This window comes from Siphateles boraxobius, unplaced genomic scaffold, assembly GCF_051911475.1.
Source record: "Siphateles boraxobius isolate OS27281-9 unplaced genomic scaffold, OSU_SipBor_1 24, whole genome shotgun sequence".
Lineage (NCBI taxonomy): Eukaryota > Metazoa > Chordata > Actinopteri > Cypriniformes > Leuciscidae > Siphateles > Siphateles boraxobius.
Genome location: NW_027508855.1, coordinates 697,814 through 724,870, shown reverse-complemented (window position 1 = coordinate 724,870; position 27,057 = coordinate 697,814). Strand labels below are relative to the sequence as shown.

General features: G+C 38.1%; 1 protein-coding gene across 2 annotated transcripts; it reads right to left on the bottom strand.

The window, feature by feature from the left end:
- Window positions 1-515: 515 nt before the first annotated feature.
- ncs1a (neuronal calcium sensor 1a) lies at window positions 516-27,057 on the bottom strand. 2 transcript variants are annotated; one of them, XM_077240621.1, is made up of 9 exons: window positions 26,860-27,057; window positions 26,493-26,621; window positions 12,841-12,865; window positions 9,696-9,834; window positions 8,920-8,998; window positions 8,480-8,568; window positions 6,448-6,525; window positions 5,814-5,937; window positions 516-1,647 (listed from the first exon to the last, which is right to left on the bottom strand). In XM_077240621.1, the coding sequence occupies exons 2-8, from the start codon at window positions 26,554-26,556 to the stop codon at window positions 5,839-5,841; spliced, it is 573 nt and encodes a 190-aa protein (XP_077096736.1). In that variant the 5' UTR covers window positions 26,557-26,621; window positions 26,860-27,057; the 3' UTR covers window positions 516-1,647; window positions 5,814-5,838. The 2 variants fall into 2 exon arrangements, with proteins under 2 accessions (XP_077096736.1, XP_077096735.1); XM_077240620.1 differs by having other exon boundaries at window positions 26,493-27,057.

The window sequence follows — 27,057 nt, the reverse complement described above, 5'->3', positions numbered from 1 at the left end:
GGGCCTACGGCAGATTTAATTGAAGGCTAATGAATATAACAGTAAAGAAGTCAGACCAAATATGAAACGGGGCCTAATATATTTTCTCTTTTCTAGTGCCTTTCGTTTTCTGAACCAGCTTCCATTAATCATGGGACTGATATTTTCCAAGATTACCATCTGGTTGGTTTAAATTATTATTGAACAATGCCAAGTGTTGCATTTGTGAAATACAAGCAGTGAGGTTCTGTCTGCCAACTTGAACCTTTCCATCTCCATTTTTGGTCCTTTTAGTCTATAATCTTTTCATACTGCATGTCTATACAGCAGTTTTTATTGGATGGTGGAGTGAGGGATAAATTGAAGCAAACATGCAAGATATTTTCATGAATCTTTTTGACAGAACAATAATACAGACATTGGAGTTGAAAATGAGTTAAAGATAAACAAAGACTGTCATTTTAAAACATGACATTGTTGTGATTATTATCTAACATGCAATATTTAGGTGAAATAACTTCCCATAGAACAAGATATTTTCTTAAAAATGTTTATTTAAAGAGACCCATTAACATTATATTTCATTTACATGACTCTATAACCATAATATTTCATCTACTGCAGTGTCTCTGTGACATTACAACAAACTCAGCAGTGCATTTTGTAAGTGGAGAGCAGGAAATATTTCCAGATGACCATATTAGAAAGATGAAATGTTAAGCTTAAAACAAATACATGAGGGTTGTTCATTTCATTGTTCATTTCAACATTACCTGAAATCTAAATATACCAACACTGTACAGACCTCCGAAATCTGTGGGAATGTGTAGTGCTGCTGAATGCTATATATGCTATTGTACAACATGAATCTCATTCTTTCAAACAAGCTAAGCTGTCTGAAAAGAGCATGTTTGCCTGTGTTGAATGCATCGCATGTATGCCCACACCATCACAACAGTCATATGCAATACTGTAGAAAAGTTGCATTCTACATCACAAGGTGTACAGAGACTGCCTGTGGGTCAAGCATGGCAGTAGATACAGGTTCAATATAATACATCATGGCTGTCAGAATTTCATAAAGCTGTCAGAGTTTCATAAGGACTAATGATTCAATTTTGTTTATTGTTGAAGTTTGCGGATTTACATAGACAGGTCTTGTAAATAAATTTGACTGAAAGCATGTTATTCAATGCCAGTGCTAGCTGAAGCTCTGTGGAGCAGTGCAACTTCATCTTCGTTCTTCATGTAGTAGTGAAGGCTAGACTAAAATCCAGCTAGGTCCACCCTATCACTAATGACAAAGACCACAGCAATATAAGGAACTCATTCATTGGTGTTAAGGATATTTGAGTTATACATTTAATAACACTGATGTGGACACTCTCAAAGTCTCCTTGTCTTTACAAAAAGGGCACTGAACCCATCAGACCTCATTGGTTCTTTTACTGTACATCATTCTTCCCAAATGAGTTCTGGAAGGGTTCACATTGTCTTGAGTGGCTTTTTGTTTTCCAGTGACAGCGGAGATGAGTGATTGACAGCTGATCCTCTCTCAAGAGCAGCACCCACAATGCACCTTCGGGTTGGCAGGCCAAAGGGATTGGTGATAGGTCAGCTTTCCTCCACAGTGCCAGCAGAATGATGTACATTTATTGTATTGATTATCTAAATAGGAATGAAAGACAGAAACTTTACATTTACACAGAGTGGGTAAATGATTTATACATTTCAAAAATTACCATTCATTTAATTAGTGCTTTCAAGCGGTTGCAATGGTCGAAGGCTTTGACGTCGTTCCGTCAAAATATGAAAAAAGGCAGAGAGTCGATCAGGCTTAATATTCTACAGTACAATTTTTCCCTTTGCTAAGTTTATTTGTTTCAGTTTGCACTGAAGAGTAAGAACTTTAAAGATGGGTGTTGTTATTTTCAGCTAAAACTAAATCTATTAGAAATAATTTTCAGTATTTTAAATAAAGCTGAAATAAAATAAGTATAGAATGAAAAAATGAAACTGAAAAAAAAACTAAAATTGAAAAAGTTGTCTTGGCAACTAAACTAAGATATAAATGTATTAAAGCGGTATAAATATATATAAAAAATGAAAAAGCACATAAAAATTACTTAAACTATAATTTTAATTAAAACTGAAAATATAAAAATAAAAGCTAATTAAAACATTAATAAATACTATAGTAAAATATAGCTGCAAGCAGCAATTATCAGAGCCAAGCGCAAAGAAAACGATAAGACATGCCAACATGGCTGGGAGTGTCAGACCAACTTGAAACATTGAGCAAATTAAAGACATTTAAAGATGATTTAAGGCAAAATTGCTGAAAATCATATAACTAATAATATTAATGAATGGTGTATCACTATCCCTTTCACTGTTACGAAATTGATGTGATGTGGCCAGAGTGAGGTGACAATGACACATACAAAGTTTGGTGTCAATTTGCCAATGCATTGCAGAGATAAAGCCTGAGTAGTCATTTTGGCATCATACCTCAACTTTGCTATATGAAAACGCTATAGGAACTTATATGAAAACAGTCTGGAGATGATACGATTCGATTTTGGTGAAGACGGTCTAGGAGGAGAAACGGTCTAGGAGGAGTTCGAAAAAGTAGGTAGGTATTGAATGAAAATCAAGATGGCGGACAGAAAGTTTGGCCAAATATGGCAAACTTGGTATCTGTGTTCTCGGCGTGACCCAAGAGATCTATTAAGACCAGTTTCATTGCAATAGGCTTATTTATTCACAATTTATTAGCATTTTTGAAAATTTAATTATAACTTTTGACTAAAAGGTGGTGCTGCCCCAAAACATTTTGAGTACTTTCAGGGCATGGTGCCGAAGACACATACCGAGTTTCGTAATGGTACACCAATGCATTCGTAAAGTGTAGCATTTAATATCCTGATATTATATTGTAATTAATGGCAATATCCTTGTTTTGTTCTATTACAGTTCCACCGTTTGTTGTGTGTCCTCAGAGTGAGCCCATACATAAGCGTGTGAAATTTAGTGAACATATCTCATTTTGTTTAGGAATTATAGACATTAATACAGTGGTGGTCAGAATTAATGGCAACCCTGGTAAATATGATCAAAAATAAATCTGCATTGTTTATCCCTTTGATGATTCACAAAATAAGCAAAAATCTAATCTTTCATTGAACTAAAAGAATTGAAGGTGGGGGGGGGGGGGGGGGGGGGGGTCACATTATGAAATAAATGTTTTTCTACAAAACACGTAGCCACAATTATTGGCACCCCTGGAATTTTTTATGAGTAAAATAAGTCTGAAGTATATTTCCATTAAAATTGACCTTTTTTTTTTTTAGCACACCAGGGTGACTAGGAACATTAAAATTGTCTAGCTGTGACTTCTTGTTTCACAGGAGTTTAAATATGAGGAAACACAAAGGCCAAATTCCCTTCATCATCCATCACAATGTGTAAAACCAAAGAATATTGTTCTGATGTGCATCAAAAGATTGTTGAGCATTACAAAATAGAAAGTGGCTGTAAGAAAATAGCCCATTTTGACCATCAGGGCAATAACTAAGAAGTTACAATCAACTAAAGATGTTACGAATCTGCCAGGAAGAGGACGTGTGTCTATATTGTCTTAATGCACGGTGAGGAGGAAAGTTTGAGTGGCCAAAGACTCTTCAAGGATCACAGATGGAGAATTGCACAGATTACTTGAATCTTGGGGGTCAGAAAACCTAAAAAAATATATCAAACAACCCCTACATCACCACATGTTGTTTGGGAGGGTTTCAAGAAAAATCCTCCTCGCTCATCCAAAAACAAACTCCAGCATATTCAGTTCTCAGACACGACTGGAACTTCAAAAGGGACTGGATTCTATGGTCAAATGAAACTAAAAAAGGGCTTTTTGGCAGCAAACCCACCAGATGTGTTTGGTGCAAACATAGATAAAAAAGTACCCCATGCCTACGGTTAAATATACTGCTGGATTTTATATGTTGTGGGGCTATTTTTTGCTGGAGGTCCTGGACATCTTGTTCAGACACATGGTATTATGGATTCTAGCAAATACCAACAGATAAAAATCAAAACCTGACTGCCTCTGTTAGAAATCTTATAATAGGCCGTGGTTGGATCTTCCATCATGACAACGGTCCAAAACAAACATCAAAATCGATACAAAAATGGGTAACTGAGCAAAAAATGAAGCTTCTGCCATGACCGTCCCAGTCCCCTAAACTGAACCCTATAGAAAATGAGTGGGGTGAACTGAAGAGAAGAAGCACCAACATAAATCTGGGAATCTGAAGGATCTGGAGAGATTCTGTATGAAGGAATGGTCTCTGATCTCTTGTCAGTTGTTCTCCAAACTCATCAGGCATTATAGAAGAAAACTCAGAGCTGTTATCTTGGCAAATTAGGTTGCAAAAAGTATAACAGGGATCCAATAATTATGGCCAGCGTGTTTTGGAGAAAAGCATTTTTTTCATAATGTGATTTACCCCCCACTTTCAATTACTTTACTACAATGAAAGGTTAGATTTTTGCAAAAAAATGTAATGAAAGATCAGAAGGATAAACATTTATTTTTTACAGCCATTTTTGATCATATTTACCAGGGGTGCCATTAATACAGAGCACCACTGAATGAATGAACACACAAAAAATAACACACACCTGACTTTGATTCAATTTTTTACCACTTACTATCAGTGTGTTGACATTTGGGCGTTGACATATAGCTAGCGACCTATGTTTCCGAATTTCCTACGGTGGTTTCGTCTCGATCGGTCTAATGGTTTCGAAGATATTCGCAAAAGTTTTTTAAGCACTAAATCACAACGTTCCACTAACCATGATGCAAAACCTAGCATGTTTGGTATCGTTGGAATCAGCTAGGATTCAGGAATGTAAGGAGATGACTCCCGTGAAAATCCAGTCAATCACATCCAAAGTTAAAAGCATGGAAATATTTCTTTTACCACAAGGTGGCGCTGGTCCGAAACTTCTCAGACTCTTTCAGAGCATTGTGCCGATGATCCACACCAAGTTTTGTAATGATACGTTCATGGGTTCATAAAAAACAGCATTTTAGTACAAAATTCAAAATAGCCAATATGGGACAATTTGATTTAATTCGATTCTGCATATATCATGTTATAAACAAAAATATAAATTTTTCATATCTCTGGACCAGTAGGTGACACTGCTTGTGATGACATGTACCAAGTTTGGTCTGAATACAATAAAGCGTTGCAGAGATAAAGCCTTGCGTCTGTTTTTGCAAGTGCCTTGTGTGTTGCGCGGTATTCGAGAACGGTTTGACAAATCATCTTGAATTCCATAACTTTTTGTTGGCATGGTCTGAAAATTATTTGGTTCAATTTGAGTGAAAATTGTAGGTTTTTCAGAAAATTCTAAATGGAGTTTTGTTACTAGCCCTTACGGTTAAAAAATTATTAGCATAAACATGAGTGCAACTTTGGGCAGTTGGTGGCGCTAGAGGATTGAGTTGGAGACTCCAAATTTGCTATGGTGACAGTTTAGACTGTCCTCTATCAGTGTGCCAAATTTCATTACTTTCATAACTTTTTAAGCGGTTCTGTGGGCCGCCACAGACTTCCAGAGTGGAAGTAGAAGAAGAAACGGAAGAAGAAGAATAATAAGAACGCCAACGAATTTAATAGGTGCCTACGCACTTTCAGAGCTTGGCCCCTAATAAATAATGTAAAAATAACACTGATGTGTTCATTTATGAATTTCATTGTAGTCAGCAGGCTGGCAAATTGCTGTTATCAGCATTTGGGAAAATGTGAAATGGCACTCACTGATTGCCACTTTGAGATGGGCCGCCTACACCAGGCCATCATAAAGGGAGAGTGCCTGTACAATAGAGGGGTCCCCCTTGGAGCCCTCCTGAAATTCCTGCAGAGTCAGCATCCCATCTGCATTCTGTTGATAAAAGACAGTTAGTCTTAAGTCACATCATTGTTTTCACATCACAAATACTAGTTAATTATTAATGCTTACAGTTGGTGGCAGAACATATGCAGGGAATCAGGTAGAGACATTTTTTAAATAATGTATTCAAATCTCTTTTTTCTCTCAAGAGCTCCGTGTTTCTTTCAAAGGATCTTTTATCGAAGCTTTCTGAGAGCCTCTAGTGCTTCAATTTTGCATCTTTCATGTGGTGTGCCTTCTGTGTTTCTAGTGCCTGACAACGGACAGCTCTCCTGTCAATCACAGCAAAAGTAAGCCATTGTATTGAACCTATAGCTATGAATACTTAGTCGTAGGAAGTCATGGGATTGGATTGTTAAACAATGACTGATCATAGAGTGCAATTCACTATAAATGCAGAACATTTTCGATGTTTATTTTTTAAATAGACAACTATTTCTACAAGTAATGTTGCGCATGGGAGAAATAAGGAAGTGGAAGACAATAATATACAGCATTAACCTTATCCATCATAGCAAAGATGCGGTCGACTCTTTTCTCTGGTGTGTTTTCCTCCTCAGGTAACTCCACTGTGTTCCCCTGCAAGACATAAACAAGATGTGAACTCCTGGGACACCTGGCCTTTCACAGCAGGATAAAAAACAACCTCAGTCAGAAACATGTTACCTATTCATCTCTTTATGTGGAAAATAATGACAACTCTACAGTATATTTGTTTATATAGATATATAAAAAATTTGTCAGCCAACTGATAAAAAAGAAAATGGCAATAAATATAAGCTAACTGCGTGTATTAGATCGAGTTGAAGGGGGAAAAAGCAATGTAAGCGACTTCAGAAGTTAAAATATGGCGACTTATGTAAATTCATTAGCATTCAAAGACAAAACACAATACATGGCCAAATTTAAAATGCAGTGGTCTACTGTATGTAAATTGAATTTTACAGTAAGGTTCAATAACATTATTTTATGTATTTGATAAAATGAACTATCAATGAACAAGATTTTTATTTATTTACTAATGGTAATTTATGAAAATACTACTTAATACATGTTTTAAAAGTACTGTTAATTATTAGTTCATCTGAAAAACTATATTGTTGTAACATGTATATTCTGTTATGTTCTGTTTTGCCTGAGATCCCAGTTATCATTAGTTTCCCTGGTTGTTAATTAGTTCCCGCACCCGTTCTGTTTTACATTGATTACTCTACCAGTGTATTTAAGCCCTCAGTTCTTTCAGTTCATTATACTGTATGTATAATATATACATGCATACATACAGTATATAAACAAAAAAATGTGAGGACCTCATTTCAGACCACTGCACACCACTGATGTGATAGAAAATTGATTTTACTTTCAAAAAAACTACTAATCTACTGAAAATATCTCATCTTCATATGTCCTCATAGAAATGAATGGTAACTGTAATAACTGGGATTTGTTTTACAGCACAGGTGATTGGGCCTCTTTGCCAAATGTATATGATGAGAACAGCATGAAAACATATTGTTTGATCAAAAAAGCACACAATGCTATTAAAGCTACAATATGTAAGATTTTTGAAATACAATATCCAAAAATCACTTGAACAGTGTGATATATATTTCCTGCAGTTGTGTACTATTCCAAAAGTTCCCAAAGATTTTCAATTTCAGAGAAATTCCAATTTTAAATAATGGCTTGTCCATGTTCACTTGTCGCCTGTCCATGACGTAATATCCGCGTTATCCCTGGTTTCTGCTCGTACTGCCATAGTAACCATGGTGACAGACGTGGACAACTGTGTTACGCTAGCGGTACGGTCACACTGTTGTTGTTTCGTTCAAACATTATGGACCATGGCAAGCAGACTTCGGGACAAAAGGAGAACTAAAATGAGGATCGGTATCAGCGTGGCGTTTCCGAGATGCCAAGAGCTCCACGTCCGTGAGAAACTTTGACTTGACAGAGACGCCACTCTTGAAAGTACGTTATTAGACAGGTGAGCAAATGTACATAAAACTAATCAATGTTATATAGCTCAACATGATGAAATGTTATAATATGATCAGTGTTATTTTAATGCTGATCTAGCTTACTGCTAGTCTCATACAGACAAACTAACACATAGAATTACACGCTGATATCTGTCTCTCATTGACAATCGTGACCTGCTTCATACCACAGTCATGTTAAAAACATCAATTTATTCACTCATCCATAAACATTATTAGATCCATCAGCATGACAAGTTCCATAATTCTGCTTATGCGTCATCAACCTACGTTGATCAACGCATCCTACCTTTATTATTCTAAGAGGTTAGCGACCCCTAGTAGCGAAAGAAATTACATATTGTAGCTTTAAGCTTCCTGGAAGCTAGTATTTGCGAAGGTAGTCATTGCAGTCTCTTTATCAATCAGATGCTCATAATCAATTTTTAGAGTTTAGGCTTTACAATAAACACCATGTTGGCCTTCCAAGAAAGCACTTTGATTTACTCAGTTGAAATAGAAAGTTACGGTTCAGTGAGAAGCATATGACTCACCACCATCTGGTAAATGGCATCTACGATGTTCAGCATCTCATCTCTGGTTATGTAGCCATCATTATCAAGATCGTAAAGTTTAAAGGCCCCTGTGATAGCAATAACAATCAAGCAGATTAAGAAAACTCTGTCTCTCTAGCTGCCACATCTTCAAAAGAGCTGAGAACAACAGTAAACTAATGTTAGACTTTTCTATTGATAATTCGACATGATCATCTTTTCATTAGACAAGATGATAAATTAAAATGCAGTGGCAGACTTGTTCAGATCATCTAGTAGTGCATTCAGAGTGGGTAAGAGCCGTCTTACTATAAGACACTGAAATGTTACTCAGTCTTCACAGTCTTCTGCAGATAAATAAACACATCTCTGGTGCAGAAACAAGAAAGCACTGAGGTTCTGATGACATTATGAGATTTATAAAGAAATTCTGGTCTTACATCGGAGTTTTTCATCCAATGTCCCTCTAGATGTGACAGACAGAGCTTGAATAAACTCTGAGAACTCAATGCGTCCATCCTGTGGATACACAACAGAAAGACAGCATGCGAGCTGATAGGTGAAATATAAAAAGGTGGCCTGAAAAAAGGTTGATTTTATACAGCTTTGTTGCAGACTCACACCTGAGATGAAAGAGACACCATAGATGGCAAACAACTGCAGAGTGACACAGCAAAAAACTGCAGTTAAATACAGAAGCAGCAGTGAAGGCTGTTATGTTGCCTGTGTTCAGTACCAGCTTACAAAAGGTTACACATATTGGAAATGTCATTTTGACAGTGATTCTGAAGTGTGTCTAAAGATTGTAGCGCACAGTCCCACTGAGAATATAGAAACATCTGAGAATACTCTACAGGGGTATTGTCTGTCTGTCTGTCACACTCTGTTTGGTGTGTGTAATATTCTCTATAAAGCTCCTAAATGCATCATCATTTTACTCAGACAGCAAATTGTTCTACCACAAAAAAACCAACAACCCTCAATTCTGCAAATCTGTGGAAGCTGCGTAGCTGCAACTAAAATGGAAATGCATAAATGTCCGTCACTGAGTAAATTAAAGTGAATGGAGTGTTTACACACTTTATTTTGCTGTTCAGTCAAACATCTCTTCAGGGAGATATTCTAGTGGCGATAATTTTTACCACTAGACTCAGTAAAGAAGATAACAAATCAAAACAGTGCTTATTGATGTTTCCTTTTTTCAGCCTTGTGTTACCTTGTTCTCGTCAAAGACGTTGAAGACAAAGGTGGCAAACTTGGTGGGGTCGCCGAAGGGGAAGAATTGCTTGTAGATCTTCTGAAAGCCAGCTGCGTCTAACTGACCACTGGGGCAGTCTTTAATAAAACCCTTATACCTGCCAAACGGACAGGAAAAATTAAACAGGATAGGAAGAGTGGGGAGGAAGGAAAAGAGAAAGAAGAAAAAAAGAGAGACTTTCATTATGCAAGGATGAACCCAAAGGACAAACACAGACATCTCCCCCTTGTGAAGATAAACTGATTGCAGTGTTACAGAGTGCAGGCAGTGTTACAGAACATGTGGGCAGGGCATTTCAAGACAAATTGAACCTCTGTCACTCTATCCTGTAATTTTCAGAAAAAACGCTTCAGCGCAGTTTATTTTCTGTATGCTAATTGATCCCTGAAAAATCCGAGGACTATCATTAGGGGTCATTTCCGAGCAATTTGGGGCAAAGGGTGAAATTGTTGCCCAGGACATTACAGTGCATGTCAGTCTTCAATTGCAAATTAATTTCCAGGAACATCAGTTTGGATTCTGCATTTTAGGAAATAGGTATTTGATACTACACTTAGCATGTAAAATGCAAACACTTTTTAAAAACACGTATTCACAGAAAATTGTCTTTTCATTGTGTGTCGATTTAAGTCAAAAATGTTCTGTGTGCGCGGTTTGGATGTGTCGATAAGATAAAAGGAATCGAAATTTTTATTTTATAACAAGTATCCAATTCCTGAGCTTAAGTATCCGATTCCAGATTTGTAATCCGTTTTCAAATCCCAACCCTAATTAACTCACATTTTCCCTGAATCCTTCCCTAGATTCAAATATCTACTATTAATTTAATCGGAAAGACACAAAATCAACAATGTAGCTATAATCCACAAAACTCTCCATGTGACAGTAACTCCTAGTTTGATTATAAAAAGCACAATTCAGCCACTTTACTTAAAGGTTAAGTTCGGCGTTTTACAAGTAAAGCCCTGTTTTAAGATCGTTTCTGATGAAATCGAACGGTTAAGATTAAAATTTCGACACATGCTGGTGTCCCGAGAATTTTAGGTTTTTGTGTTAGCACCCCCCCACCTATACAATGGTTTCATAGGTGCACTGGAACAATCATTCATATAAACGCATTAAACTTTAGTTTACAAAGACGTAAAACTCACAGAGTGGTTTGGGGTGTTCACTGATATGCTCACGCAAAAATCGCTGCAAAAGATGGTTTCCAACAGGTTTTATCGTAGTTTTTGGAAGAATTTCCGGTTGTGAGGCATTGGAAAAATAGGTCCACAGTTTTACAACGAATGGTAAAACACCTGTTGGAAAGCATATTTTGCAGCGATTTTTGCGTGAGCATATCAGTGAACACCCCAGACCACTCGGTGAGTTTCACGTCTTTGTAAACTAAAGTTTAATGCGTTTATACTTTATAATCTGCTGTACAGTATATGTATTGCTAAACAAGGGAACAGAAAAATTGTGTGTCTGATTCATCTCCCCTAGAATACTCTGAAATTGCCTTTGTAAGGCTTCATCTACTGATCCTCTGAGGACTCGATAGAGATAGCTCAAAGGCAAGTCGACTTCTGGTATCAACAAACATACTTCTATATCATCAGAGAAATCAACAGTGTGTGTGTGTGTGTGTGTGTGTGTGTGTGTGTGTGTGTGTGTGTGTGTGTGTGTGTGTGTGTGTGTGTGTGTGTGTGTGTGTGTGTGTGTGTGTGTGTGTGTGTGTGTGCATGTCTAGGCTTGCTGCTTTGCGATCTGATCAGCACTAGACTGAGCTCCAAGGGGCTTACGCTTTCAACACAAGACAGTAGTGCCTGTCTTTAACAGAGCTGTCCCCAGTGAAATGCCAGTGTATAAAGTACAGTGCAGTACATCATCTGTGAGTATAAGAATCAGACAATAAGTGAAGGTAGGTTGTCTATTGGCTTGCTCTAACAGATAAACACATAAAAATACAAGGCTTTTTGAACAGTCACAGAAGATTGGCCCACCTTTGTAAATGTCATCAAAACTATTTTCCAATACTCTACGTACCGTTGACTGCCTCTATATGGATTGTTAGTCTCACTTCTTTGTTCCATGATTTTATTTCTCTTTTCTTGCTCTTTCACTCTCTTCATCCTTCTCTCTTTCCCTACTGGGCACCCTGCCTAGAGTCATCCGTTCCCCATCTGCCATGAGGGGTTTTAGAAGTTAAGTTAAGAATTGATGGGGAATTTGTGCTCTGAAAAGGCACTGAACATCTACAATGATGTGGTAACAACATCCCCTTCCTTGGTGGCAGACATTTTCAAGATGAGCCAGTCAACATAAGTAAAGAGAGGTACAGCTATTGTTTGCTGTCAGAAAGTGCCCCATGGGTCATTGATGTGTGCCATTTCTTTTCCCCTATCTATTAATATTTTGTCTATATTTTGTCTTTTGTATGTAATATTTTTCCCCTATCTATTAACATAAACTTGTAATTCATATATGGCAAATCAGGTATGAATACGGTCAATAAGTCTTCTCAAGATCTTTTAATGACCAGGCATGTGGTGCAAATCCCCCAAAACAATGACATCTATAAATAAATAATTAATACATCAAAATAAATGAATTAATTACTCATTATTAATACATGGAAAGCAAATTCACATTAAGGTGTAAGGAAAATATCTTATTATTTTATTCTTATTACTTAATAAGAATATACTTATTATACTTATAAAAATACTTAAATTGTATTTACATGAATCCCCCCCCCATTTCTTTATCATGGACACTTATTTGTCATTGAACCCCTTGACAAGCAAATTAAGCAGTCTGTCCAAAGAAACTACAACACACAAATTAATATTAATCTACTAAAGCAGATGTTCTCTACAGTATTTTCTGTCCATGTCAGAACTATGCACTCAGTATGGATGAGAAAACTATACCGTTCACTATTGGTAGTAATGGAGGAGGATGGAAAGTTACATTCTTGAAACATTTGGAAAATAACATCTTTGTTGAGGTTTTAAATGATTGATTGGTTTCCTGCTTATCTCTCAGTAGAACTCATGATGAGGACAAGTGCGAGAGAGGAATATTTACAGAAAGAGGACATAAAGAGCACACTTACCACTGCTGAACTTCCTTCTCCGTGACTGAAAAACAAGAAAGAGTACAGAAGACAGTAAGATTTTGTTCAAACTACAGAAACTAGATGAAAGTGTGAAAACGTTCCATGCAAGTCTAGACTGGTTTGTGCTGGGTAATGCTTTAAATTGAATTTAAAATTGAATTTGTAATGAATTTAAATTGAATTTAAGGAAGTTGGGAAAAAATGACTTTCGATTAAATAAATGTGTAGAACTGTGATAAGTGTATTTTTTAACAAGAAAAAGAACATTTGTCAAGACAAGCTTTGAATTGTTTGGCATATCCTAATTTTGAAGGCTTCAAAAAAAAAGTTTTGAGGTGTGAAGCCTTTAATAATTCATAAACCCGGAGTGAATTATTTAACCAGCATTTATTGGCACGGGGCATGGAATATACATGCTTGATTCTGGCAGACGAGATCTGATACGCTGCTGCTGTTGAGGAAATACAAGAATTTGTTCAGCTTAGTTAAAATAACATACATAAAGGACATGCTACTGAAAGAATATAAAAAAAACAGTAGCAAATCTTTACAGGTGGTGCTGGGGAAGAGGAGGGGTTAAAAATAAGTTTTCATAATCGCACAGGCGACAAAATATATTACAGGGCTCAAAAAGTACATGTGGTTGGATAATGCCACAGCTTTAAAAGAACAAACCAGCAGTTGGTTAGTTTCATGACTGAACTATGTATATACTACTGTTCAAAAGTATGGGGTATGAATGATTTTTTAATTTTTTTTAAAATAAATCTTTTATGCTCACCAAGGCATTTCTTTGATCAAACATACAGTAACAATAGTAGTATTGAGAAATATTATTTCAATTTAAAATAACTGCTTTGTATCTTAATATATTTTAATCCTGTGATAGCATTGCGGATTTGGTGTTTAAGAAACATTTCTTATCATTATCAATGTAAAAACAGTGGCTGCTTAACATTTTTATGAAATCAGTCATACTACTTTTTTTGGATTCTTTAATGAATAGAAATTTCAAAGAACAGCATTTGAAATAGAAATCATTTGTAATGTAAATGTCTTAAATGTCAGTTTTGATCAATTTAATGCATCCTTAATGAATAAAAGTATTAATTTCTTTAAGACAGACAGACAGATCATGGAATGAGTGAATTATTGGCATTGCATTTCTAGTAGATAATATATTGCTGCGGAGTAGCTGAATGGAGACATGGAAACGTGGAAACCTGACAGGAGAACTGCTATATCTGTCTCTCACAGCTTAGAGGCAGACTGCCATGCCAACACAACTAACATCAGGCCTGTCACTATACTGTCACTACATTTGACAGCCCCTGAGCCATCGCAGAGAGAGCTAAATAAGAGAGCTTGGTAAAAGAGAGAGTTATACATTATATTTATTCGTTTAGCACTTTTATCAGGTGAATTTAGAGGCCGTTCAAACATTGTTGCATTTCATCTGAACTTTTTTGTACACACGCGCTATACAAGACAGGTGTGTTTGGCATTTGCATCTCGCTGTATCCAGTGCTTTAAGTGGCCCAAAAGAGGTTCCGGTACTCTATTATTATTATTTTTTATTTTTTTGCTGACTCCCCTCCTCCCCTGGGGTAACAACAACTATATTGACAACGCAAAATGGGCTGGCAAGACCTTTGGTCAATGGAAGAGAGTAGGATCAGTTTCCTTATTAGGTCAACATATGATGTTCTCCCATCACCGCAGAACCTAAACCTCTGGGTAGGAGAGGATCCCTCTTGTCCTTTGTGTTCATCACCTGCCACATTAAGGCACATTTTGACAGGATGTAAGGTGGCTCTTAGCCAGGGTCGGTTTACTTGGCGCCATGACCAAGTATTGCGATGTTTGGCTTTAGCATTGGAAGGCAAGCGTAGTATGACCAATAAGTTGCCGCCTGTTCTAGCAAAACATTACACGCAGAAGACAATATTCCTCCGCCCAGGCGAGCAACCACCAAGAAAAGGTGCTAACACCAATTCTCGCCCAGGACAACTGGAAGCTGCTAGGGACTGGAAGATGCTGGCTGATCTTGATCAACGGCTTATTTTTCCACCTGAGATTGCCACCACTAACCTACGACCAGATATTGTTTTGTGGTCTGGATCAGCACGCATTGTTCAACTGATAGAGTTAACAGTGCCATGGGAGGATGCGATAGATGAGGCATATGAGAGGAAGAAACTGCGGTATGCTCATCTGGCCACTGAAGCAGAACAGCGAGGATGGAGAGTCCAGGTTTATCCAGTGGAAGTGGGTTGTCGAGGTTTTGTGGCAAACTCTACAACCCAGTTCCTCAGAGACGTCGGATTCAGTGGCCAAGAGTTGCGTCGCACAGTAAAGAACTTATCTGAAGCAGCAGAAAGGAGCAGCAACTGGCTGTGGTTGAGACGGAAAGATTCTAGCTGGCTGTGTACAGGCCGCCATGCTATGGTTTCGTAGAAAACTTGAAGAGTCTGTTGGTTTATTTGTATAGGTTGTATAGCATTTACAGTCATTACGTTCCTGTGTATATTGCGTGAATGACGGGTGGTTGGGCAGATATTGTGTTTTGCGGTAGGTGGTATGCCATACGGAACCGTTGCCACTGAAACTGCATATTAACGCACCAGTGGGGCTCGACAGCCTTAGTCAAACGGGTTGGCGCGTATGGTTGGGTTGCGGAGAGATTGTGGTTAGGTCTCAGCAGCAAGAGTAGAGGTCAGTAAGCTGGGCTGAGTTGAGTGGGGGACGGAGGGGGGTGACTCTGGGACGCCAGAGTCACAGTCGAGCCCTCTTGAGGTGTCGTGGGCTAGTCGACGAAACATTGAGGACGGAAGGTGCCCACTTGAAGACCCTAGAGATGTTCCCTACTTCACTCAATCCAGAGGGTTGTTATGGGGAGACCGCACTGTGGTTGCAGCCATTGTGTGTGCTGACGCGCAATACACTGTATTAACACCAGACAGAAGGAGATTCACGTCAGCAGATGGAAAGAAGCGTAAATGGATGGAGAAGCATAGGTTACTGTAAAGCTAGGTCTTAGTTGGTACTTATCTTGGCGAAAGCCGAGTACAAATCAGCATGAAGTTTTAACATCTACTCTCGTGTAATGGAAATCTTGAAGGGGTTTTATATACAGCAGTCAACAGACGACCTTATAAAAAATAATTTAATTGTGGATTTGCTTGAGCTAGAAAGAGCTACTGAACATAAATAAAATGTGCAAAAGGGTATTTAAAACATTTTGAACAAAATGTACATACAATAAATTATAAAACAAAATAACATAATAACCATAGAACAGTAGAACATAAACATGAGTCTTGCTATGGTTCATTTCTTTACCCGTTTCACACACCCTCTCCGGACCACGTTGAGTTGACACCATGGTTGACACATGGACACTCATAATCGGATTGTACGGCTCGATCGGACTAAAAAACCCTCATGTAAACACCCTAATCGATCCGATTGAGCTCGATCCGAATGACATTTCGATCGGATTGAAAGGGGTGGTTTATCCCTTATGTAATCCGATCGAGAGAACATGTAAACACTTCATCGGATTGAAAACCGAAACTGAAAGGACTGCGCATGTGCAATGACGTTAAATAAACGTAATGACGTATAACGCGTGGAACTAGCTGTTTTTCTTGTTGAATAAAGTGTCATATTAATATGTTTCCCGTCATTCTAAAATTCTCATTTTACTCGCGCGTATGTGAAGTGAAGCAGGACAACGTCCCACTAGTCCTTGTTGTGGATTCTCATCCACCACAGACGTCTGGTTTTGGCCGCGGGGAGGGGCATTTTTACTGCGTGATCAGCACGGCAAAACGGTTAATATCCTCTAAATTATGACCAGAGACGAATTAATATTACGTCTGCTTTTTAAAACAAATAAAGAACCAATTGAGGAGAATATTTATGCGCGGACAGCGGGAAACTCTGTATATTCGTGCAGTTTGTGCGTCAAAAAATCAGATCCGATTGGAAACTTGTGACATAAACGCGCACATCAACCCGATTACTTTATTTATCATTCATGTAAACACCTTGTTCGGATTCATCATGTCAGGGTATTGTAAATTACCTATCTTATGGTGTTATTTCCAGCCCACTAGGGGGACTCACAGGAGTAATACAGGTCAGAGTAATAGCAGAGTAAAACAGTTGATTCTGATGTAAACAAGCTGAGTGCAGTTGTTCCATGTGGCTCTTCAATAAACAGACAAAATACGATTAATGCCTCCTTGCAAATGCATACAAGACAATCAATCGTATTGATTTCATTCCGATTGTGTCCATGTAAACGTAGCAACTGACAGCGGCAAAAGCGACGCATGCTCTTTTCACTTGTAAAACTCAAGGGTGTATGGGTAATGTAGTCTCTGCTCTCGGAAGGACCAGTCGTTACCAAGATTAGTGATGTGCATCAATGTAGAGCGAAAGGTTGAGAGGGGGAAAAAAGGGAAATGGGGAATTAAATAAATTGTATGAAGATATTTAAGATTGGATGAGCATTTCTTTAAGTATGGATAAGGAGAAAAAGAATTGTTGAAAAAAGTCTGACACAACCAGGCCTTGAGGAGGGATAGCTCTAGCTGAAATATAATAAATAAAGCAATGAAATATTTACATTACTAAAGGATAATAAATGTAACCAGTGGGTATGACAAAAATATGTCTGGACAGGGAGAGGAGAGGGTAGAGGGCACTTGGTAACACAGGTGTGTCTCATCAGCGCTCATGACCCAACATGACTCCATCCAATACATCTGCTACAACAAAGAACAACAGAGAGAGAGAAAAAACAGAAGAAAAACATACTTCTCCATCAAAAATTTAATTAATAAGATACTCTGCAACCTCACAAACCATAATAGCCCAGCCCATAACAAACGACAAAACATCTCATCTAATCTGCCCGTCACGCTGAAGGGCAATTCTACTCATTCTACAATGCCTCTCCCCCTCACTGTCAGCTATCATGGACAATGGCAGCAAATGAAGACCAGTAAAGAGCAAGACAAGAGTAAAAGACAGAGACAGGCAAAGAATAATGAACAATCCGGTGCCTTGGGAGGCAATGCACTGTCAGAGCCATTTATAGGTCTTATATGTCAACTCAAATGATTGCAAGACACACCAGCATGTAAGGTACTGACTCTGAGGTGTTTTTTTTTGTTCATATATACCTTGAGAAGAGCCATAAACGAAATCAATATACATGTCAAAACACCAGTCCCAATTCTGAACATAAACTGTATAATTCTGCTAACCTGGACTATTACGGTAAAGCAACATGCATCTTTTTGTTTTTGCTTACTGATACATTTTCTTTTCATTTAATACCGTTTAAAAGTTTGGGGTCAAAGAAATTAATTATTTTAGTCAGCAAGGATGTATTTAATTGTTCAAAAGTGACAGTAAAGACTTATAACTATTTCAAATAAATGTTTTTTTATTTTAGTAATGGCTGCTAAAAATTAAGCTAGTTTGCCAGCACATCAGCTCTTTTTAAAATTACATTTTAAAAAGGTAACACTTTATTTTAAGGTGGCTCAGTTGCACGTTACTACGTACTTAATATAGTAATAACAGTAAATTATGCATACAAGTAACTAACACTAACTCTGTAAGTACATGTAGTTAATTAATATCATTCAGAACTTAGACTATATAAGTACAATGCACAAACATGTAACCTTTAAAATATTGAAATGGAAAACAGTTATTTAAATTGTAATAATAGTTCACAATATTACTGTTTTACAGTATTTTTATCAAACAAATGCAGCCTTGATGAGCATAAGAGACTTTTTTCAAAAACAATAGAAAATCTCCTGTAACCCTACAGCCAGATTACCACTGGATTCAATCAGTTCATTTATTTTGATAATTTGTTGCTCCCATCTGCTCTTAGTAAATGGTTCTTTTGTTGTAAGGTCATTTTTGTTATACATATTTTGTTATAAGAATTAAGAGATTGTGAGACACGAAAGGCTCAGGTAGTTGCGGTCAAGAAGAGCACGCTGGAAATGACGAGTACAAACTCCACTAGGCAGCAACCGCAGCACAGACTGACAGGCTTGACTCAGGATAGTGTTCTCCTTTGCCCTGATTTTCTGGCTATTTAGATCTCGTGATCTTCTCCCTCTTTGTCGTTTTATTGTTTGTTCGTTCATGCCCGTTGCAGGCGCATCATCTTTGAGTATTACTGCTGTTTATTCTTGTCCTGTGTGTGTGTATATGTCAGAAGAGAGATTTCACCTGCTATCCTGAGTCAAGCCTGTCAGTCTGTGCTGCGGTTGCTGCCTTGTGGAGTTTGTACTCGTCATTTCCAGCGTGCACTTCTTGACCGCAACTACCTGAGCCTATCATCCTGCCTGGTTGCAGCCTGGTCTTTGGGTTTCGTTATCCTGTTCTGCGTCCGCCAAGACGGCCGGTGATCGGCAGACAGCTTGTGTTGACATTTATTCTATTTCCAATAAACCTGTTAACCAGCTTTCGCTTTTGGGTCTTTCTCGAACTGTGACACGTTGGCTGTTACATCTGCAACATCCTCCTTATTAGTTGAGGCTCAAGGCTGGTCTGACCTGAGAAATATTCACTAATTTCCTCTTTAAATTCCTACCTTCTCACTTCTGACATACCAGATACTCCATTAAGCAAATTAATGAATTACTTTTTTAAATTAATTAAATTAATAAAAACAATTCCACTCCTATGGAAAAGCAGAAATGCAAAACAACAACAATTCAGTCTTAACATGATCGTGCAACTTCTGGTCATGAGCATTTTTTTCCACTCTCCTGTGCCATGGAAGTTCTAAGAAGATGACAGCTCCACCTGCAGTCACTTGTAAAAATAAACAGAAAATGCCCAACCTTTGCTACAGCTTCCAAACTGCTACAAGCCCACCACAGAGACCCAATCAGTGCCAGGTCGAAGTAAAACAGGCCAACCTACAAAATCCCAAGCTGCAAAAGATCATGAACACAATACCTTCAAAACAGGCTGCCATAAAACAACAGCATGCATTCCTCTCCTCGATGCAGCACCAACAAAAATTATGACACCGGTTCCTAACAAAAGAGTGCACAAGGAATAAGGGGTTAAGTTCAAGATATCAGTGCCATTGGGCTTGCAATTTGTGACTAAAGCGAGTAATATACACTTAAAGAACTCACTCAGTCAATCCATTAATAAAAACATCTCATGAAATCATGTAAATCAGAGGACATCCCCAGCCAGGCTGCCTGTATGGGCCATATTCTGCGAAGCAGACTCTTGGTAAATCTCCCTCCACATAGCGCCTGCTGTATTGCCTCTCCTCGGCCACCCACTGTTTTATTTGATTAAGCCTATTTGTGGACATAAACTCGATGTGAAGGCAGGGAAGGAGACTGATCGGCATTACCACTGCTGGGTTATCCTGTCTGTCTCTTTCTGGATCTTCAGAGGCCTTCCCTTGACGCACAAATATACACATGTACACAATGTACAGAGGGCACATCATGGGGCCATGAAGGAATCATCTGACACATATGTGCCTCTAAAAGGCCAGGTTCACACCAACACAAATGTTTGACATGAAAATTTGGTCAAATTTTTGCACTTGATTTGTCTGTTCAGGTCAGTGTGTCAAAAAACAGAAGATTGGCTGAATGCAAATTTACTCCCTGACAATAGGTGGAGCTTATACACCTTTTTTTTTTTTTAGGAAAGCACGGGAGCAGCCATTTGTAATTTTAATGTGTCTGGATTCCGGATTAATTCGCTTCCAGTTATTTTTAGCTGTACAAAACAGCTTGTTATTCTTCTCATTATTTCCCTGAAGCGACTAATAAATCGAAAGTCTCGCACATTCACAGAAAACCCCTTACTTCCACATTGAAAAATGTATAGAAAAGCAGAAATACCCTGGTTACTCCTTCAATACACCAATTGCTGTGCAACTTTTCATATTTGACACCCGACTTTCAAGGAAGTCAAAAAGTATTTACATGTTTTCAAACAGCAGTTCAGATGATTGTATTCTCTGTGGTGTTTATTAAACAACACCAAATAAAAGAGTACAGAGACAATAGACTGTCTGGATATTTCCTCTTCTAATCACTGTCACTTAGTAGTCCGTCCATGAGTGCCACCAAGTCATATTTTTATGTAACAGCAGCAGCTCTGGCATGTAATAAAAGCAGAAATCTTACTGGATGGTCAGTTTCATTTCATTTTTGTCACAGAACGATGGAAAAGCGACTTTTTTTGTGTGGAAAAAACTTTCCAACTGAAATGTTTTTTGCACTGAATTTTCACACTAAATATTTGTCTTATTGTGAAAAGGCCTTAATGCTATAAAAATACATTTGGGACAATGTGCACCCTATCTGTGAAGAGGACGGAATCAGTGGCTAATAGAAGTCGATTTATGTAGTCCAATGGAAACAATGCTTGATCATTTGCAGAGCAGGTGAAATTAAGTCTAGCAAGGAGGGGAAATCTATCATCCCATTTCCTATCTTTATCATCCTATTTACTTATCGCTCCGGAAGGCGTACTAGCACTCTTTAAAATGGAACAATGGATTCAGCTCATTGTCATGGTGACTGTAGATGAAATAGATCAGAATGAAAAAAAGAATGTGTGTAAATTAATGACACACAAACAATCTGAGTAAAATATTATGATATTACACAGAGCTTGTGGATGTGTTAAGCGAAACAGGCAGCTGTTGGTCTACAAGATAAGTGAATCAATCAAGAGAACCCAAAGGTTACATTTCTGGACGAGAGAAGCTGAACATAGCTGATGTGAAACCATTGGTAATGAAACAAAGATTGAGAGGTGAGTGGAATAGACAGTGTAGACATTTTCAAAGAAAACAAGAAGAGACAAGCTGCAACCAGGCTGAAAGAGAAAAAACTGAAAAACAATCTGAGAGGAGAAGGAGAGGGAGAAGAGAGAGGATACAAGACTAATGGTTGATTATAGATTGCTTGTTTGTTTTTGTGCATGTACATAAAGCTGTTACTGCAAAGCAAATATTTAAATGCTTCAAGCACTCTTAATACTCAAATAACTGGTATTCTGTCAATGACAACTATTGGAGAGATTGGCATGATAATGGATATGGCAATATTAGTGTATTTGGTCTTGGCGGAAAATATATGCTATGCTGCTGCTGCTGCAGAGCAAGTACCAAGACTTGCTAATACATTCAGAGAGATTGCTGTGAGCACATGCTGCTGCTGCACATGTAACATACATGAAATAATCCTCCAGCAAAGCATGAGATAAGACATGAGAAAAGTGCAGAGACCTCCCCTGCACAAACATCTTTTCCAGATAAGGCTGTACAGCCAATGCCAAATAAAGCTGCCCAGTTGCACAGCTTTTCTCAGCCGCTTTAGATTTTGAGTTTGGAGCACAGTTGTGCAACAGCTGAAAGAGACTATTGCTATACATTTGTAAAGCAACTTTTCACCCTGGCCTGCAGAGTTGCACAGGTTAATGGATGAAATCGACAATACAACCATACAGTATACACATGCTGCTGAGTGAGAAAACAAGCTGCTGCTTAGGCAGATATGCATATGTTCATATGAACATATAAGTCACAATGTAGCAAGTCATGGCAGCTCTTTTCTTTTGTGTGTCATAAATGCAAGAGAACAGATTATCTAAAAAGAAAAATGAAGGGCAGGGACTTGGTTCTATCCATCAGTTTTTGATTAGATGGATGCAGATCTAATTGCAAGCTTGCAGTCGGTTTTGAGAAAGGGCGAGATAAAGTAAATGATTGGAGAAGTCCAGCATACGTCAGAGAACAGAGAATTCTGACGATTCACTGTAAAAAGTCATGACCAAAAAAACTAAAACAAATAATGTATGGATGAATCTTTAACAATAAGATCAATAACATGCATTTGGAAAACAGATCCAATTCCATTTCATACTGACTTTAAACTCTTTTACTTTAAAAACATTTTATTGCATATTCCTGGGATTACTCAATGGAAGCAAATCATCAGAGCACATTTGGCTACTGGATAATATTCACAGATAGCCCAATGGCATTTAAGCCATTGTTTTAGCAAATTCTTGTATTTTACAGCCACTTTTTACCATCCAACTAATTCCAAAATCAAGTCCCACCCTATATCCTGTTGTTGTATTAATAAATGCATCACCTAAGATTAAGGAAGGAAAATAAGATGTAGACATCAATTAACATTGACTTTGATTATAGCTCATCCTGTTCAGCGGCTCATTTTAGAAGGCTGGCTGAGGCACAGAGGGGTAGCTGCCCATGAACACTGGACAACTGGAAAGAGACCACAAAGAACAGTGTAAAACCAACCCAGATCTTCCTCAGCACACTTTGAATTCCGTGATGTGATATTAATAAATGATGCTGAAAAAAAAACATCTTCAGGTCCAGGGTGGGAAATTAGCACCTGCCACCAGCCAATGGCTGGTACTTTTTCAAAGTGGCGGGTGACTTTGCCTTGTATACCAGCCACAGTGGCGGGTAGATTGTAAAACATATTTTTATCGGTTACTTTTTAAAACATTCCTTGTAACGGATTGGACATCTTTTGTCAAAGAATGCTGTTGCTAAGTAAAAATAATGCACTTTTGTCGAGTAACTAATTTGATTGGTTTTCAGCGCTGTGCGTCACGGACACAGCGCACGGACACGGCGCTGAACGGACCGTGACACATATAGCTGAGCTGAGGTAGCCTAACAGACGAAAGGAAAATTAAAAAAATGTGGCGACATATACCCGGTGTTAAGAGGCCCGCCGCGGAGTCAGCAGTATATGAATGTACAAACTATTGAGGGCGAAGTAAATAAAAAGTGAAGGTACTTTTCGAACAAGTGGCGCATTGATGACGAAGGGAAAACGAGGGAATGGTTAGCCTACCTTCCCGTCGAACAATCCATGCACTGTACTTACTGTCGAACCTATGCGTCGTCCGAAAATGCAAACAATTTGTTCATTAGAGGAACAACTAACCTTAAAATAGAGTCAATAATGAATATGACCATTTCTATTCAGAAACGTCCATGCGATCGGCAAAAAGGGCAGACCTTTTCGGGACTACGTTTAGATGTGCAAGTAAGTAAATTACTAACTTGAAGTTGTGTTTTGTGATGGCTAGATAGCTATCGTTTTTTTAGTTTAGCGATAGTTTTAGCAGCCGCGAGGATAGGAGCCGATACCGTGGATTAAATGGATAAAACGAATTACATATTTGTAATGGACGTCAATGTTATCAAAGTCACAGTTCTCATTCATAAATTTGAATTCCAGAAAAAGTGGCTGGTAGATAATACAAGTGGCTGGTAAAATTGGGCATCCAGCAGCCACTGTGGCTGGTGGGCAAAAAAGTTAATTTCCCACCCTGTTCAGGTCACTTGCTGCATTAAACACTTTTTGTTTGAATAGTGACTGACATGAGTCTTTGATGCTTGGCTTCTATTCCAGACATGGTCTCATTGAAAGCCTGTTAGATTTGTGCACTGCTCCCACACTGATCTAACCCTGCAGCGAAGGAGCAGGAAATTATTTCCTGACAGCCCTGCTTTACCCCCTGTTGCGCACAAAACCAACCTCTGAATCTCAATGCTCATTAAACATGGTTCACTACTGCTGGGAATGTGCTTAAATTCCATAAAAGTTTAGAGAACTTGGTAGAATGTTAACCAAGATGCCTACCTGTACCACGTGGATCTATGACAATTTCCTAGGAAACTAAAGATGTTAAATGGTAGGCCTAGAGAGTCATTACTTTTCTTTAGCACCACTGTTTCATACTAACTGCTAATAATGATATAACTGGTATTGCTGTAGGCTATTAAGGGAACATATGTTTGTTATAATTAATAACATGCATCATTTATCAACTTATATAATTCCCTCTTATCTCAACTTTGATCTCAACTTAGATATTCTTCTGTCATAATTTACTCACCCTAAATCTGTATGATTTTCTATCTTCTGCTAAACACAAAAGAAGATTTTTGTTGGTAATCAAATTAACTGACTATATTGACCAAATACTACCATTCTATTGACCAAAAAACTAAAATATCAAAATATATTTTATGTTCCACAGAAGATAATATAGTAGATGATGATACAATTTAAATTTTTGAGTGAACTATCCCTTTAAGCCAAGTACATTAAGAACAAATATGGATATCGGGACACTATAGGGAATTTGTTTTAATAAATTAATTTATATCAATCTACTACACTTTCCAGCAACAATGTAAACTCATGCAGCTATGAAATTTGTATTGAGCCAGGAGGTCAATCTATGACATTTAGATTCTCTACTGGTCAAATGTCTTTGTGCTATGGGAATTCACCAGACTTGAACTTTGTGTGGTCACAGATAAAAATCCATCAAGCTTCATTGACTTCCATTCATAAACATTTAAGTTCAAGGCTGAATGGCTTAACTTAAAGATTAAAAACATCAAAGCTGAAGGTTTGCAAGGAAGTGGATGGTATATTTTGACATGAAACGTATTATTTGTGATAAACAAAAAACGTGACCTAGTGCGCGACAAAATATCCTGTTCACTCAATAGTGTGACGAGATTAAACAAAACCTCTTCACATGTGCTTGTGTTTCCGCTCTTCTCTGTTTGATAGTGTGTATGAATGCAAATGAATTGAACATAAGGTGTAGTGTAACTGTGACTTTACACTAAAACAAAACAAAAACAGTTTTTGGTAATCCAGTCATGTAGATTTACTGTAATTATGTCATAATTTTCATCGCTGGTATACCTTCCCCTCTAAAATTTGCTTCACTATTTCACACTATTATTAATATGCAGCATTAGCGAGGTGTAAAAGCCTCATCTCATTTCAGTAATCTAAATCAAGTCAAAGCCAGTTGATGTGATAATGACAAAGCTAATATGTTTTCTCCACCTCAGGAAAGGATTGTTGCAATGCAATTTTCAGTTAGCCTCACATCTTATTGACTCGACGTGAGAGTTGCTGTCAGCTGTTCATGTAGGCACCTTATCTTCTCACAACAGAGATGCAAGCCAGTCAAAACACGCTTAATGATTATATGATTAGTGACAGAGGAAAATCAGTGACCCCAGAGATGAAATGATGATCCGGTTCGATTTATAGAGACATGAATATAATAGCTCATAAGCAGGCAGGTAGGACATACATGCATACAAAACACACACTTATACCAGGGACGCCGCTAGAAATTTTGGGCCCTATGAAAGAATATGAGGTTGTGCACCCTACCGCACCCATTCCATTGATAAAATCGATCTCTTGGGGCCCCAAAAGTGTGTGAGCCATTAGAAACCCCCACCCCAACTTAGCGGCGCCCCTGACACACACACACACACACAATCAATAGTGCAGTATCAGAATACAGCTCAGTTATATTAAGCTTATACTTCAGCCAAATGCAACTTCATCAGATCCACCAATACCTATATTTTTAAAAAAAGATGGTTTCAAAGTAAACACAAAAACAGGGTAGTTTCCACTTGAAATTAGTGATAGAAAAAAGGCAGAGTAAAAAGTAGAAATAACATGCAATTAACCAGCACAAAATGGCACTAGACATGAAAGAAAGGACTAAATAGCAGTACTCACAGTAGGTCTTTCTGCACAGCTCTTCCACTACCTCAGGCTTTAGTTTACTGTTGGATTTGCCCATCTCTCCAGCTGGTCACAACGGTTTATCCCCACTCCCTAATTCACTCCCCCCAATCCCACCTTCCACTTACATTTAAAGAGAAGGAGAGAGAGGGAGAGAGAGAGAGAGAGAGAGAGAGAGAGAGAGAGAGAGAGAGAGAGAGAGAGAGAGAGAGAGAGAGAGAGAGAGAGAGAGAGAGAGAGAGAGAGAGAGAGAGAGAGAGAGAGAGACGCAAAAGTCCTTTTAAATCGTGCCTTTCCTCCAGACCGCAGCAGTGTAGAAAAGAAGAGGAGAAAGGACAAGTAATTGAGAGGAGCAAATTACACAGAAGCAATGTGACTACAGCGAAAGAAAGAGAGAAAGAAACAGAGAGGGCTTTAATCTGTCAACCGGCGTCTCCCTCCTCCCGTTTCCTCCAGTCCTGCCAGTGTCTGCGGTTTCTTCGAGCCCAGGAGAGGCACTCTTCAGTTGGGTGATCGCTGCTGTCTGGCTCGGTCCACCTGGAAGAGGAATCGATTCACT